At 38.5% G+C, this 14,327-nt stretch overlaps 1 protein-coding gene across 1 annotated transcript in view; it reads left to right on the top strand.

Annotated features, from left to right (window-relative positions):
- The window catches only part of FAF1 (Fas associated factor 1), a 236,228-nt gene extending 222,161 nt beyond the window's left edge, over window positions 1-14,067 (top strand). The window contains exon 19 of the mRNA XM_077333794.1: window positions 12,974-14,067. Within this exon, the coding sequence (XP_077189909.1) occupies window positions 12,974-13,057 (84 nt within the window). The 3' untranslated portion in view covers window positions 13,058-14,067. The remainder of the gene's footprint in view (window positions 1-12,973) is intronic.
- Window positions 14,068-14,327: the final 260 nt, after the last annotated feature.

Genomic DNA, 14,327 nt, shown 5'->3' on the forward strand with positions numbered 1-14,327 from the left:
CCTCAAGCCATTTAGGGCTTTTAAGGCAACAACTAGCACTTTGAATTGTCCTTGGAAATAAATAGAGCCTCTTGTGGCACAGAGTGGTAAGGCAGCCATCTGAAAGCTTTGCCCATGAGGCTGGAAGTTCAATCCCAGCAGCCGGATCAAGGTTGACTCAGCTTTCCATCCTTCCGAGGTCGGTAAAATGAGTACCAAGCTTGCTGGGGGGTAAAACGGTAATGACTGGGGAAGGCACTGGCAAACCACCCCGTATTGAGTCTGCCATGAAAACGCTGGAGGGCGTCACCCCAAGGGTCAGACATGACTCGGTGCTTGCACAGGGGATACCTTTACCTTTTTTTGGAAATAAATGGGCAGCTAGTGCAGATCTTTCGCGAGTGGAATGACATGATCCCTGGATCCCCTTTTGACAATACCCAGTCTGCTACATTTTGGATGATCTGAAGTTTCTGGACTATTTTCAAAGACAGCTAACATAAAGCACATTAATCTAGCTTGGGTCACTGTGATCAGATTGTGCTTTTCGAGGAATTACCATAACTGGTGTAGCAGCCAAAGCTGATAAAAGGCACTGATAAAAGGCTGATTTGTCCATCTTCAAGAAAATTTGTCATTGACCTATTGAAGAAAAAAGTATGGTTTCACAAGCAGTTTCTTCCCAGTTGATTAGGAATCATTGCGGTGATTTACAATCATGGAATTGGGTAATAAAATTTAAAAGGCATTGGATTGCTGTGACTTGTTTGCACTCTTTCCTCTAACGCTATGTATTGTGGCTTTGAGTTGCAGTTCTAGAGAGGAAGGGAGAGAGTGACCTACAGCAGCACCAGGGAATAGTGCCTTCTGTATAATCCTTGAGAATACCATGTCCTCATTCTAGCTGCTATTTAGTAACTCTGGGATCTTCTCTATAATTAGATGCTGCAAATTTAAAGATAATAGGCTGATCAATTTTTGTTTTTATTATTGGACAAGTACCCATGACCTAAAACACTTATTTCATGCTTATGTACCAATCCTATGCCTATGCAGTTGTCATGCATGAAATTCAGTGGCTAAGACCAGTAGCCACTATACTCCTCAAAGGTAGCATCTCATGCACATCTCAAAGCAGGGCATGCTATCATGTGAATATGATTTTTTCTAAAGTAAATGCATTGTTGGGGGGAATGATGAATAAACTATCCAGTGAATTTAAAAACTCAATAAATTAGTTTCTGAAGAATCCTGTATGTCATTCCAGGCAGTTATCTGTTTTGCAGGATGAATTTTTTAATATTCCTACAGTTCCAAGAAGTAGAGCAAAAATGTCAATGTAAAAAAGGTAAAGCAGATCTCAATAAAAAGCAGGCTGCTTTTTTGTTTCAAGTGTTCACAGATTCCATTAGCTAATTAATTACAAATCAGGCTATGGCCATTGTTATAAATATGTGTGGTATTGTGATCTGTGGTGCCATGGTAAAATGGCTATTTGACAACTTTAGTAGATGTTCAGAGAGTTAAACTGTGTGTGTGTGTACCCTTATAATCTGAAGGACAAAAAGTGTTACTAGTTTAAGTGAAGCTTGCTAGGACCAATATAATCTAAAAGACAGATGAAAGTAGATACATACTATGTGAGAACTGACCCTGAAAAGGTGATATGACATCTCTGAGTGATAGCACCACATTGGTAGGGTTTTTTATTGCATTTAGAACACACAACAGGACTGTTAAACATCACCCCAGAGCCCTAGCATATCTTAACAGTCTGCACCTGCAAGTTTCCTTTGTAATCAAAATTTAAGCTTGTGTTTTTCCTACCCTGCACTTCCTCTTTAAATGTATACCAGTGCAATCCATTTATCAGAGAATATGTCTTTTGCAGACTGTGTACTGGAGACTTAAGCTCTTTATTTACTGTATCTGGAAGCCTTAGTAAGCGAAGACTTGTACAGTATTGCACATTTATTTATCTGAGCTGTAGCTTAGGATCAGGTAGCAGTTAAGTCACTTAAGGTTATTCAAATGCATCTAAAATGTTGCTTAATAATTCAGAACCAGTTTGCTCTGTTTAGAGTATTATGGTTTTTACAATCCCTTTAATTAGTCCATTCCAGCAGCAGTTTAAATAAACAAGGGGAGGAAGGCTCTCTTCCCTTCCGTGCAAAATGGTAGTTAAAATAAATTTAATCTAACTGAAAGAGTACAGTGAAACCAGTCAAGGCAAGGATTTAGGGCCAGATTGTGTTGGGTGACTGCATAACTGAAAAAAGGAGTGGAGGGATTAAGAGTATTTCTGGCCTCATCCTTCCTCCCTTTGTTAGATCTTAATTTGGGTTACAAGCAGGCATTGATACTGGCATTTTTTGTAATTTTATGAACATGGGAGCCTGATGTAGCAGGAAGCAAGAAGAATTGTGGGTTGCAAAGATTAGAGCAAGACCCATCTAGCCCAACATTCTCCTCCCCAACTTCCTCTTCAGTTTCATAGTCATAAATAATTGCCATGGATGTCATTTTCATGAATATGTCTGATTATAGCTATGCTGCACAATTATATTTTATGGTTGTTATTTTCATATGTTATGGGCTGTACTATGCCCATCCTGAATTTACTAAGAGTCTGTTCCATCAACTGATCCCAAGGTTGTATCTAGACTCTAGTATGCTCTGAGAAACTGAAAAGTTTCTTGTTGCACTCCTTCCATGTCATTGTTAATTTTGGAATCCTCTATCTCGTTTCTCCCATGCTATCCTCCCCCCCCCCCAACAATATACTGCGGACCTTTGAAAGCAGGAACCATTTATTGAATAGTTTTGTGGTAAATGCTCAAGTCGGCATTTTCATTTGGCAGCAGTTTCTCAGCAAGCAACTAACCAGGAACAGTGAACATTGCATGCAGCTGTCTACAAGATAAAAGTATGCTGTTTAAGTACACCAGTGTTGTTTCTTCCTCATTGCCTCCCCCCTCCAATTTCACTGTAGTTCCTTTATATGGTTTCAAACTTTATTTGATGAGTATGTTGCCTGAATAAATCTATGGGATACTGGGGGAGATACTGGGGGAATTTTAAACGTTTGAGTATTTTGGTGTGTGCCTGTGTTTATGTGTGAGGGGCTATGTTTTCTGATAGTATGCATTTTATGAATTTTTATTAGAAGAAAGAAAATCTAGTAGCAAAATGCCAAGAAATAGCCTTGGCAACATTAAGATATTAACATTGCTGTGTCTGCTAACTAGAAATTTAATGATCTCCTGCTGTTTTGGTAATTGGACAAGTAAATGCATCTTAATAAGGCTCTGATCCTTAAAGTCATCCTTCAGCCTGAGTCCTGTTCATTCTGATGGGGTTGCACTGCTAGAATTCTTTAAGAATCTGTAAATTAGTATAGCATTTTTATATACATGTTATTGATTTAATCCGTATATCAGTCAGTCATATTGTAGCATCTGGGTCTGTCATGTTCAATATTCTGAACCTTTTAGAAACACTTCCTTATGCTGTTAATTATAAATGTGTCTTCAAATTAATGGGCAGCCCCTTAACATGCAAGCTATGCCCTGTGCCTGGCATCTCAAACTCTCATTTTGATAAGAATATGGTACACATTTTCATAATAATCCAGAAATGTTCAGTAAGTTCATTTACCACTTTGAATATCTTGATGTACTGAGACATGTGAGGGAAGAAAAGGTTTCATCTGTCTTACAACTAGGTAAAGCGGACACAGTATATGATGATCTTGAACAATCCTATTAGAACTAGAGATGATTTTAAATCATTCCAAGTTCAAAATGAAATGAAAATATGTGTAACTTAATTGATATAACCTATTCACTTCTAAAACATAGATTTTCAATTAAATTTGAGGTAGAACTGTCTTTCTTGAAAGAGAGTTCATTTCTGGGAGCACTGTTGTAAGCAATCAACTCAAGAACAGTTAAATGTCTTCAAAATATACTCTATATTAAAGTACCGTAATAATTATTTTATCAATTAACATGTGATTGCTAGTCTTTTAAAACATCAGATCTCTTGAATTTTAATGACTAATATCCTAAGGCATTATATTATGAACAGGACTGAGAACTTCATAACATATTTTTATGAAAGTATGTTATTTTTCCTTTGTAATATTTCTGTGAAATTAGTAACTGCAAACAAAAATCATTTGCAGATCAGTGTAAATATCCAGATCAGATTGCTTGCCTATTCAGTATATATTGTGTGTATCTGTTTGGGCTGTTATAAAAGCTGTTAACTGTAGACTCCTGGTATCCATAGAGATTATTATTTATCAGGTAGAATGGATTCACTATTCTAGTTTGTGTCAGAACAGTGGTAAAACAGATTTTTAAAGAGATTTAGCACTTCACCAGGTGTGCATTTAAGTGCTTTCCATGGCATTTTATACCTTGGTTAGAGGGATTATGAAGAAAGTTAAAGGATTCTTTGTCCACTAGATTCATCAGATTAATTCATGCGTGTGTAAAAGGCAAAGGAAATTAGCACTGCTTGAGAACTAGATCTTGTTTTACGATGTAATGAGAGCGATCCTTGTTACTCATGTTTGACTTATAATAGTTCTATGTTATTGGTTTGAATGATCCTCCTTGTTGTCTTGCCATTAATTCACTTTCCATTTTTCTCCTGGTACCACTATGTCAAATTGTAGTGAAATTGTGCCTGTACATGATGTGATTATTTGAAGTAATGTGTAGGAACAGTTTAGGAGGACATACAGATATGTCATTGAATTGCAAGAGGTTTATTAGAAATACTAGAAATATATTTGAATTCAAATCTATGACACCAACAGTGCAATCCCATGCATGTCTACACATATTCAGTGGGGCTTGCTATCAGGTAAGTAAGCATAGCATTGCTTCCAGTCAGATCTGCAAAACAGTTTAGGTAGAATCTGATCTGAGCCTCTGGGGAGGGCGGCATATATATAAATAAATAAATAAATAAATCAATCAATCAATCAATCAATCACTGAAAGACATTGGTCTACTCTTGACTTCCAATGGCATCAAAATTCCAGCCAGTGTTGCTAACTTTACCGGCAGTAGTGATTCAGGGAAAGATTGTCAGTATAGGGAAACTTGTTGTTATCTGCCCAGCAAAATAGGTAGGCCAGTGAAGATATATTAGCTCTTAGCTTCCGAGAACCCCCAATATTGTTTAGAACTTTATTGTGCATTTTCCCCCTTTAAATATTATTGTATTTCAATGGTAACACGTAATAGGATGAAAGTTAATTACAAAAATAGAATAATTTAACCTGTTTCATAAATGTATGTTCAATGTATCTTTTACACATGCATGAGCTAATCTGATAAATCTAGTGGACAATAGTGTAAATAAACTCATTTCAAGAGATGAAGCCTATTGCTATTATGTAGTCAATTTCCCATAAGAAAGTGGTAGCTCTTTGTGCTGTTCTAGTATGAGTAAAAAACACAACACAAGTGAAAATTCAGATTTCTCCATTGTTACCCATAAAAATATTTTACCTACTATCTGAATGTCATGTTTCCGTTATGTGTCTGCTACTCAGAAGTCCTTGTCAGCTGTGAAGCAACATGTAAAAGAAAAAATAACTTCAAAGCCCTTTGACTTGTGCTATTTTCATCACTAAGAAACTAATTTTAATAAACAATTATTGCATATATATTTCTTCCTTTATTTAAACTTATTATGTATGGCTTCAATACCATCAGAAGCACCTGTCTCCTTGTTGGGTCTAAAAATATTAAAGATCTCATCCTGGGAGGAGGAACTAAAACATTATCTCAGCCGTGGATACTAGTATTGGGAATTTTATTTATTTTATTTATTTATGGAGGAGAGATAGATATAATTGTCTTATTTTATTGTAACCTGCTTTGAGCTTCAAAGGAAAGCAATATGGATATTAAATAAACAAATTGATGATTCTGTTCATCTCTTTAATCTTCCAAACTTGTTTAACCATTCCTTGATGAATCCTGAGGCTAGAAGTTGCCATGCAAAACAACCAATATTTTTGCAACAGTTAGGAGTGTCTGAATCAATTTATGCTGTTCTCTATCAGATTCATTACTTATGATCCCCAGATAAGGATAAATTTTGATTAAAGATGAAAGAAGACAGTAATGGCCCAATAAATTGTTCCAGTTAACACTATATCTCTTAATTATGAAAGTGAAGGGCTGCTTGAGTAAGTTTGCAGAAGTGGCAATGAAACTATCTTCTTGAAAATTTCCTTTAAAACTCCTGATATAATTCAGCCATGGTTTAAACAGTACAAGGAGCTTTTCTTGAACCTTGAATGTTGAAGTAGTGAAGTGGCTTTTAGAGATACTATTTTTGGTGACATTTATGAACATAATAATGCCAAAGCTGTGTTACAGATTTAATGGTGACCTTATTACACATACAATCCATATAAAGTGTCCCCTTAATTTTTCTTTCTATAAGGTAAAGGTAAAGGTATCCCCGGTGCAAGCACTGAGTCATGTCTGTCTGACCCTTGGGGTGACACCCTCTAGTGTTTTCTTGGCAGACTCAATACAGGGTGATTTGCCATTCCCTTCCCCAGTCATTACCGTTTTACCCCCCCCCCCCCCAGCAAGCTGGTGATGTTTGCCACAGTATGGTCCACATCCATGCTAGCGGAGAACCATCTTGTAGAGAGGTGGCAGCGGGCCTCTTCCCTTCTGGGTTGTGGCCATGGACCCACTCCAGAATTCCTCTGGTTGTTACTGTGGGCAATGTGGGAGAGGTAGCCATGGTGCCAGCAGCTCCAGAAAACTATCAGCAAGTGGATGGTTTATCCACACTCTTTGGAGAACTTGGCCACGTCCAGCTCCACTGCAGAGCAGTGCATGGAGGGCAACACCATGGTTCTCCCCTCATGCCCTCATGGAGCTGATGGTGTATTAGGCAGCCACATGGTGCATCAGCCGACAAAAGGCCACATCCTCCATGAGGGAGAATAGCAGTCATATAGCCGATTAGGAGATCGTTTCCTGAGCCCACTCCCTTGCACTTTTTCTTGGCATTGGCAGTGTCCCTGTGAGTATAACCTCTTGGATGATGCCTTGTCTTGTAATTCCAACCACAGTGCTCAGAGTCCCACCCCACTTTTCTCTGCTGAATGGGAGTGAGCCTCTTCTGCCTCCAACTAGTGGCTTATACTCCTTCCTCTGGCAGTGACAAATTGGGGTATGCCTTTTATAGGTGTCTCTCGAGAACACTGGTGGCTAAATATGGCAAGCCCTGGCTCCTCCAGACAAGGGCATGGCATACCTGGCATCCCACCACACATGGATCACTCCCCAAGCTAAAGAAGTATTTCCATGCAACTGAGTGGATCTGTGTCCCTCTGCCCATGGTTGGTGCAGGTGGGAGTCACAGGTGCTTCCTGGCTTGAGGCTACGGATTGCTAGATGGGGACATACTAGTGGAGGCAGGAGTATCAGGGAGTTTGAATTGGGGATCTTGGGATGTGGAAGGGAAGGTTGTGTCACCACCACCACCACCACCCTCCACATCATTCTTCTGAACAGCATTTCTTGCTGTAGCTTAGGAAGTGCCAAAAATTCTAGAATGTCTACTGATAACCATGGGGATGGAGCAGGGGAAGTGGGCACAGTGACCCCCAATGTTGTGCTAGAGGCATCTTCTGCTGGAGGAAGGATGTGCTCATCACTCACAACCACTTAGCACAGGGGGAAAAAATCATCCCCTAAGATTGGAATAAGTTCCCAATGGCAGGATAGGCTTAGGAACGCAGGCGGACACCCCCCCCCCAAGGGGAAGCAGGTCGGGGGGGGGTGTCAAATGGAGAGCAGTGGTCAGTAAAGTCAAGTCAGATGACAGTAAAGACAAACACATATCATCCCGAAACAAATAGTAGTCCAGTGTGTGTGTTTGTGTGTGGGGGATAAAATGGCAAAAAACAAAGTTGAAGCCCCCCCCAGAAGAAAAAAAATACCCCAAAAATACCTTGTCTTACTGCAGCCCAAAGTAGAGGTCTGTGTGAAATGAAATGAAAAGAAAGGAAATCCCCAAGGAAGCAGACAGCTGGAAAATCCTGCAAAACAAAAATGCTTGCTAGGTGAAAGAGGAATTCATTCCCAATTTTTCCATCCTTGGCAGCAAACAAACAAAAAATGGAACTGCAACACACAGGAACCTAGGGCAAAGCAAAGCCCCCTGACCCCTGACTGAATAAGCTAGCTAAGCATACCCCCATCATACCCCACAGCAAAGCTCTTCTGCAAGTTCTCCCTATCTGTCCAAATCTATCAGGCCAACAAAGGGAATATGCTCTCATCCTATATTTATATAGATATCTGAGTCCCATTGCGACCAATGGGAACTCTGTTATTGGCAGGCAGCAGTGCCTGTTAAGCTTATTTGTTTTTCCAGGGCTGAAAAACAATACCCGCCCTAGACACCATTGCCCATCATTTTTTGCGCTAGAGTTTCTGGGTGGGTTTTGTGTCCCAAGCTGCCCAAAGCCAAGATCAAAAGTTCAGAGATTTCTTCAGAGATCATATACACAGCAAACACTGCTTCCTAAGCCCGGATCCAACCAGAATTCAGCCTGAGTTTTGGCTTGTCACGTGGTTCATGCCCATCCCTAAAAATAGGTGCTTGTTGGCTCCTTCTTACCAACATATGTATGCACATACGTGCAAGTTGAACTTTTGTTTACTGTAACATGTAAACAAGGATTTCTGATTTGTTATATCAGTCCAGGTTTGATTAAACATGTATGTCAGAAAATATGTGGGATGTAGTAATATACAGTAAACTGAGACTCTGCCTCTAGAATTCTTCTTCAGGTTGAAATCATGACCTGCCCTTAGAGTTGGGCACTCATTCTGCATCATCTTTGATCTACTTATTAGAGTAGGATAAAGAAGTAATGAGCCTCTTGTGGCGCAGAGTGGTAAGGCAGCAGAAATGCTGTCTGAAGCTGTCTGCCCATGAGGCTGGGAGTTCAATCCCAGCAGCCGGCTCAAGGTTGACTCAGCCTTCCATCCTTCCGAGGTCAGTAAAATGAGTACCCAGCTTGCTGGGGGGTAAATGGTAATGAAGGCACTGGCAAACCACCCCGTATTGAGTCTGCCATGAAAACGCTGGAGGGCGTCACCCCAAGGGTCAGACATGACTCGGTGCTTGCACAGGGGATACCTTTACCTTTAAAGAAGTAAACATGCATTCACATAAATACGGAACCTCCTTGTTCACTTGTTATCTTTTCTGTGATTAGAGGTGCATAGGAGGGAAGAAGCTAAAGTCTAGTCTTGCTGTCACTCCAGGGAGAATTTTAGTTAAAGTAGGGTGAATTGGATGAATAGGAGTATCAGAGGTACACTATTTCTGCTTTTGAAGGTACAAACTACAGATTGCCTGTTCTTCCAGTTCTGTCATCAATAATCATTTGCTTGCTATCCAGAGCATGTCTTCTGGTCAGAGAACTGATGATAAAGCTTCTGTTTTCCATTCTAAAGCAACATATTTACATACCTCAAATAACAAAGTAAATGCTGCAGATGGGATCAGGCGTGATAATTAAGTACAATGGCGACTCATATGAACAGAAAATGCCAGGGAGCTAAAACAACGCTACAACAGCTTTGTTTGTTGACAGATGCAGGAGCCATATTGTTAGTTAATTGGGTAGTGGTGTAAACATTTGCAAACTCTGCAATCCCTAGGTGAATTAAAAACAACAACAGCAGCAGCAGGCACACTGAAATTATGGGTGAAAAGCAGCAAACCCCATCTTAGCACAGGTATGCAACAAACCAACATGGAAAGCAGCTGAGATAGGACATTGTTCATGGTTGTTATTAAGGTAACACAAGTTTGCAAAACCAAGAGTTTTGATTAGGATGTGCATCCTTAATTACACTCAAGTGAATAATAGGTGTCCATCTGGTAACAGTCTAGAGGATAGTGTTCATTAACCCAGCCTCTCATTTCCAACTAGTTTTCACTTGATACACAGAAGACATTTTGCTCTATATACCTTTCCTTGCTTTTGCAATAAAGAGGTTATGGGATTTGGAAAGTGAGTGGATTTAATTAGGTACAGACTTGAAGTGAACTGAGAAAGCAAATTGGTTTTTTTTTCTCCAGGTGCGCTGTATTTCTTGTTCAGATAATGATTTAAAACTGCAGTATTGAAATGCTGTAACTTTAAATATCAGGCAAACAAACAAAAATCTTAGTATGCTTCAGTGACTGCAAATTTCAGTTCAGTATTTTGGCAGTTTTGTTAAAAACCCCACAGGCTTATTTTCTCCAATAGTAACTTCTGCTCTAGAATGTATCATTTGGTTATAGATAATAGTGTATCTCAGTAGTTTACTTTTTAATTTTTGTATGAAATTCCACCATTTTTTATGGTATAGAAAAATGGTGCATGTAAATTCTAGATTCAGGATTTTAAAAACAACATTCCTTAAGGAACATTATTGTTTAAAATAGGGATTATTAAATACATAATAGGCACCTGTAAATGTGTATCTAATTAATAGCTGTTTCCTATAGAAGTTTATACCTACATAATCCAGTTTGCTCTCTAAGATGCTATGCTTTTATTTTCCTAGGCATTACAAATTATACCATCAACAATCTGGAAAATTACTGTACACATAAGCGGACAGCCAATTATTTTGTGATATGATATGAAATAGTATAAGAAATGACTCTGCTTGCAACTGAAGTATTGCTGTAAATGACCCATCATGATTATAGTCAACAAAAATGTTTTTCTTGTAATAACAATCTGTGCCTTTATTATGTTACTTTAAAAATTAAAGTTTCAAAACTATATATATGTAGTGAAAATTTATCACATAAGTAGTGTTATGTATGATTCATCCTACATTTTACTTGTCAAAGGAACCCTGAGCATGACAGAAGGCCATGTACTTGCTCTTACTAAAATATGATCTTGCAGCACTGTTAAGTGGACAAGACGCATCCAAACTGAACCTAATTCCACTTCTGTCTCCCTATTTTTTGTATAGGTGTTATAGTTAATATTGCATGTCTGTATTGGCTTTTTTGGATTGAGGAGACTATAATAGTCAAATAAGACATGCCATCCTTAATTATCATAATTTTTATCTGAGGTAACGTAATTATGGGTTGGATCCAAAAGTTGTTTTCAACCAGTGTTAGGAAGTGTGATTTTTACTGATTCCTTCTTTCAACTGCAAATCCTCCAACCCCACACTGTTTCTGACCCCCCTTGCCCATCCACCAGGAACATATTTTTGGGAAGTTCTTCTCTCCTTGCACCAGCAAAAGTGGGCTGATATATAAATAGTTACAGCTCAAAACCACAAACCTTTTTATATCAGGATATGAAAAGAAATAAAGTTACAAATATTAAAAATCTAAACACAATAAGATACATTTTAAATGCCCTGAAAATGAACATCATTCAGACAAAACTAGAACATCATATAGAGGGGAGGGTAGAGTGGAAGTTAAGAGCCTCTTGTGGCGCAGAGTGGTAAGGCAGCCGTCTGAAAGCTTTGCCCATGAGGTTGGGAGTTCGATCCCAGCAGCCGGCTCAAGGTTGACTCAGCCTTCCATCCTTCTGAGGTCGGTAAAATGAGTACCCAGCTTGCTGGGGGGTAAACGGTAATGACTGGGGAAGGCACTGGCAAACCACCCCGCATTGAGTCTGCCATGAAAACGCTGGAGGGCGTCACCCCAAGGGTCAGACATGACTCAGTGCTTGCACAGGGGATACCTTTACCTTTACCTTTACTAGAGTGGAAGTAGAACATTAGATTGAAGATTTCTTTACATAATGAGTTATTAGAAGGGTGTAGGATGGCCACAGGCATAACAGCTTTAAAATGGGATTAGACAGATTCATGGTCTTTGCTACTAGCCATGGGAACCTTCAACTTCAGAGGCAATAAACCTCTGAATAGCAATGTCAGGAGGCAATGTCAGTGGAAGGCTTTACCATCTATGCCCTGTTGGACCTCCAGAGGAACTAGTTGACCACTGTATGAGACTGAATACGGGACTAGATGGACCACTGGTTTGATCCAACAAGGCTGGTTTGATCCAACAATGTCCTTATCATGACATTGTTAGTTGAAATGAAGGTAGCTGCAAAAACATCTTCACATCCCATTGAAATTATTCCAATAGAACTTAAGTAGGTGGTGAGGTTCTTTTGTGGATAGATTCAAATGGGTAGCTGTGTTGATCTGAAGTAGCACAATAAAATCAGAGTCCAGTAGCACCAACAAAGATTTATTCAGGGCATTAGCTTTCGAGTGCAAGCTCACGAAGAGTGCTTGCACTCGAAAGCTAATGCCCTGAATAAATCTTTGTTGGTCTTAATGTTACGACTGTACTCTGATTTTATTGAGATTGTTTTGTGCTATTGAACTTATAAAAGATAAGAGTTAAATGCTTCCTGATAATGCTTTGCTAAACCAGATGCAAATTATTAAATAATGTGCTATCTATTAACCCTTGAAACTCCATTTAAATTAAGTATTTAAAGTTTATATAGAATATTTTATTCAGCATGTAATGTATTTGATTTTATCAGCTGCATCTGTAATGACATTTCTCTTGATGCAGGAAATAAGAAATATCTCAATGGGTAGACATGTAGGATTCAGCTAACAATGAACTTTGTTCATAATATGTGAATGCATATGTATATAGCATCAATTAATACGCATGATTTTTACTGAACTATTTAAAATCCTCATCAGTACAGCAATGGAATGAGTATCATAGAATCATAGAGTTGGAAGGGGCCATACAGGCTAGAGTCTAATACTAGAGTCCAACCCCCTGCTCAACGCAGGATTAGCCCAAAGCATCCTAAAGCATCCAATCTGATTCTTAAAATATCAATCTGATTCTTAAAATATACAGAAAGTCTACCTTTGTGTGCCTTTTCAGATTTTCTTGTTCTTTTTTCTCTCCACAGGTCACCCAGCTGGATCCAAATAAATCATTACTGGAGTTAAAATTGTACCCTCAAGAAACACTTTTCCTAGAGGCAAAAGAATAGTTCAAGCCAGACTTGAGGACTAAGTAAGCCTTTGATAAAGAGTGAGGCACGGTGAACACTTTATCCAAAGCGCCGTGTACTATCATTTAACTCGAAAATCAATGTCGCAACTCTGCCTCTGTCCAGAAGCCAGGAAGAAAGAATAAACAGCGCTGTTTGAAAAGATTCCTATACATGACTATATGTTTCCAACCTCATTTAAATGAGCAGAGAAAAGCACTCTGCTGTAGACACTGAACACTATGACTCTGTTGCTCACTTATCATCTGGCTTTTGTTATAATTAATGCACTGTTAGAATGTGAGTGATTGTCAAGTAGAATTTTTACTCCTCAATTACCCCCTTTTTCACCAAGAATTCTTGGACATTTCTGCCTGTACTTTTGACACTAGAATACTGTATATTTGATATCTCGCTGAACCAGTGCTCTCATATATATGCATTTTCTTCCTGTGTTTTGAATTTCTACTTTACCATCTTGTTTTTTTTAAGGCAGAAAATCAATAAATGGGACATTTTCAGCCTTGGAGATTTAACAGTATTGTAGTAGTAGAAAGCATAGACTTTTTCCCCTGGTACTTTCTGACTTTTTCGTAAGATGTAAGGTTTTGTTTGAAGAATATAGTTTGACATATATGCAAGATATTTATTTACTGATTTTTTTTCCTTTGGATCTGAGTTCAGATGTAGCTTAAGGGATATTTTCCATTAAAACTGCAGTGTGCAGATCTGCTGATGAAGTGAGTGTCTAAATAATGTTCAAAAATGGGCCAGTACCAAATCTTTGGTATGAGCTAACAGTTCAGGAATAAGCTGATATTGACTACCAGCTATAATAAATCTTTCAAATAGTAGAGTCAATTTTTTTTTGTTCATCATTGAGGAAGAAATTGCAGTCTCCCTCTCCCCTTGTTTCTTTCTTTCATTCTGGCACTTGTTTGTATTAATTTTTTTCTGCTGTTTTTAAGCACCTTGTTTATTTCACCAAATAATAAAAATGTAAAACTGAAGTCCATTAAGGAATATTCCTCTTTGCAAACTTTGGTTATTGATCCATTATGAGAAATGTGTACCTCCAGGGTTCTGAAAGCCTGAAAGACCACACATTGCCTAAAACTGCATCAATATACTTTTTCAAGGTTTAAAGAATTACAGAACAATAGGAGTGCAGCATATTTGGAGTGCAACATACAAAATCATCATGGAAATATAACTATTAAACATTTGTTTTAAAATTTGCAATATAGGTTTTCTGTATTTGTCAGCAAAT

This window comes from Paroedura picta, chromosome 4, assembly GCF_049243985.1.
Source record: "Paroedura picta isolate Pp20150507F chromosome 4, Ppicta_v3.0, whole genome shotgun sequence".
NCBI lineage: Eukaryota > Metazoa > Chordata > Lepidosauria > Squamata > Gekkonidae > Paroedura > Paroedura picta.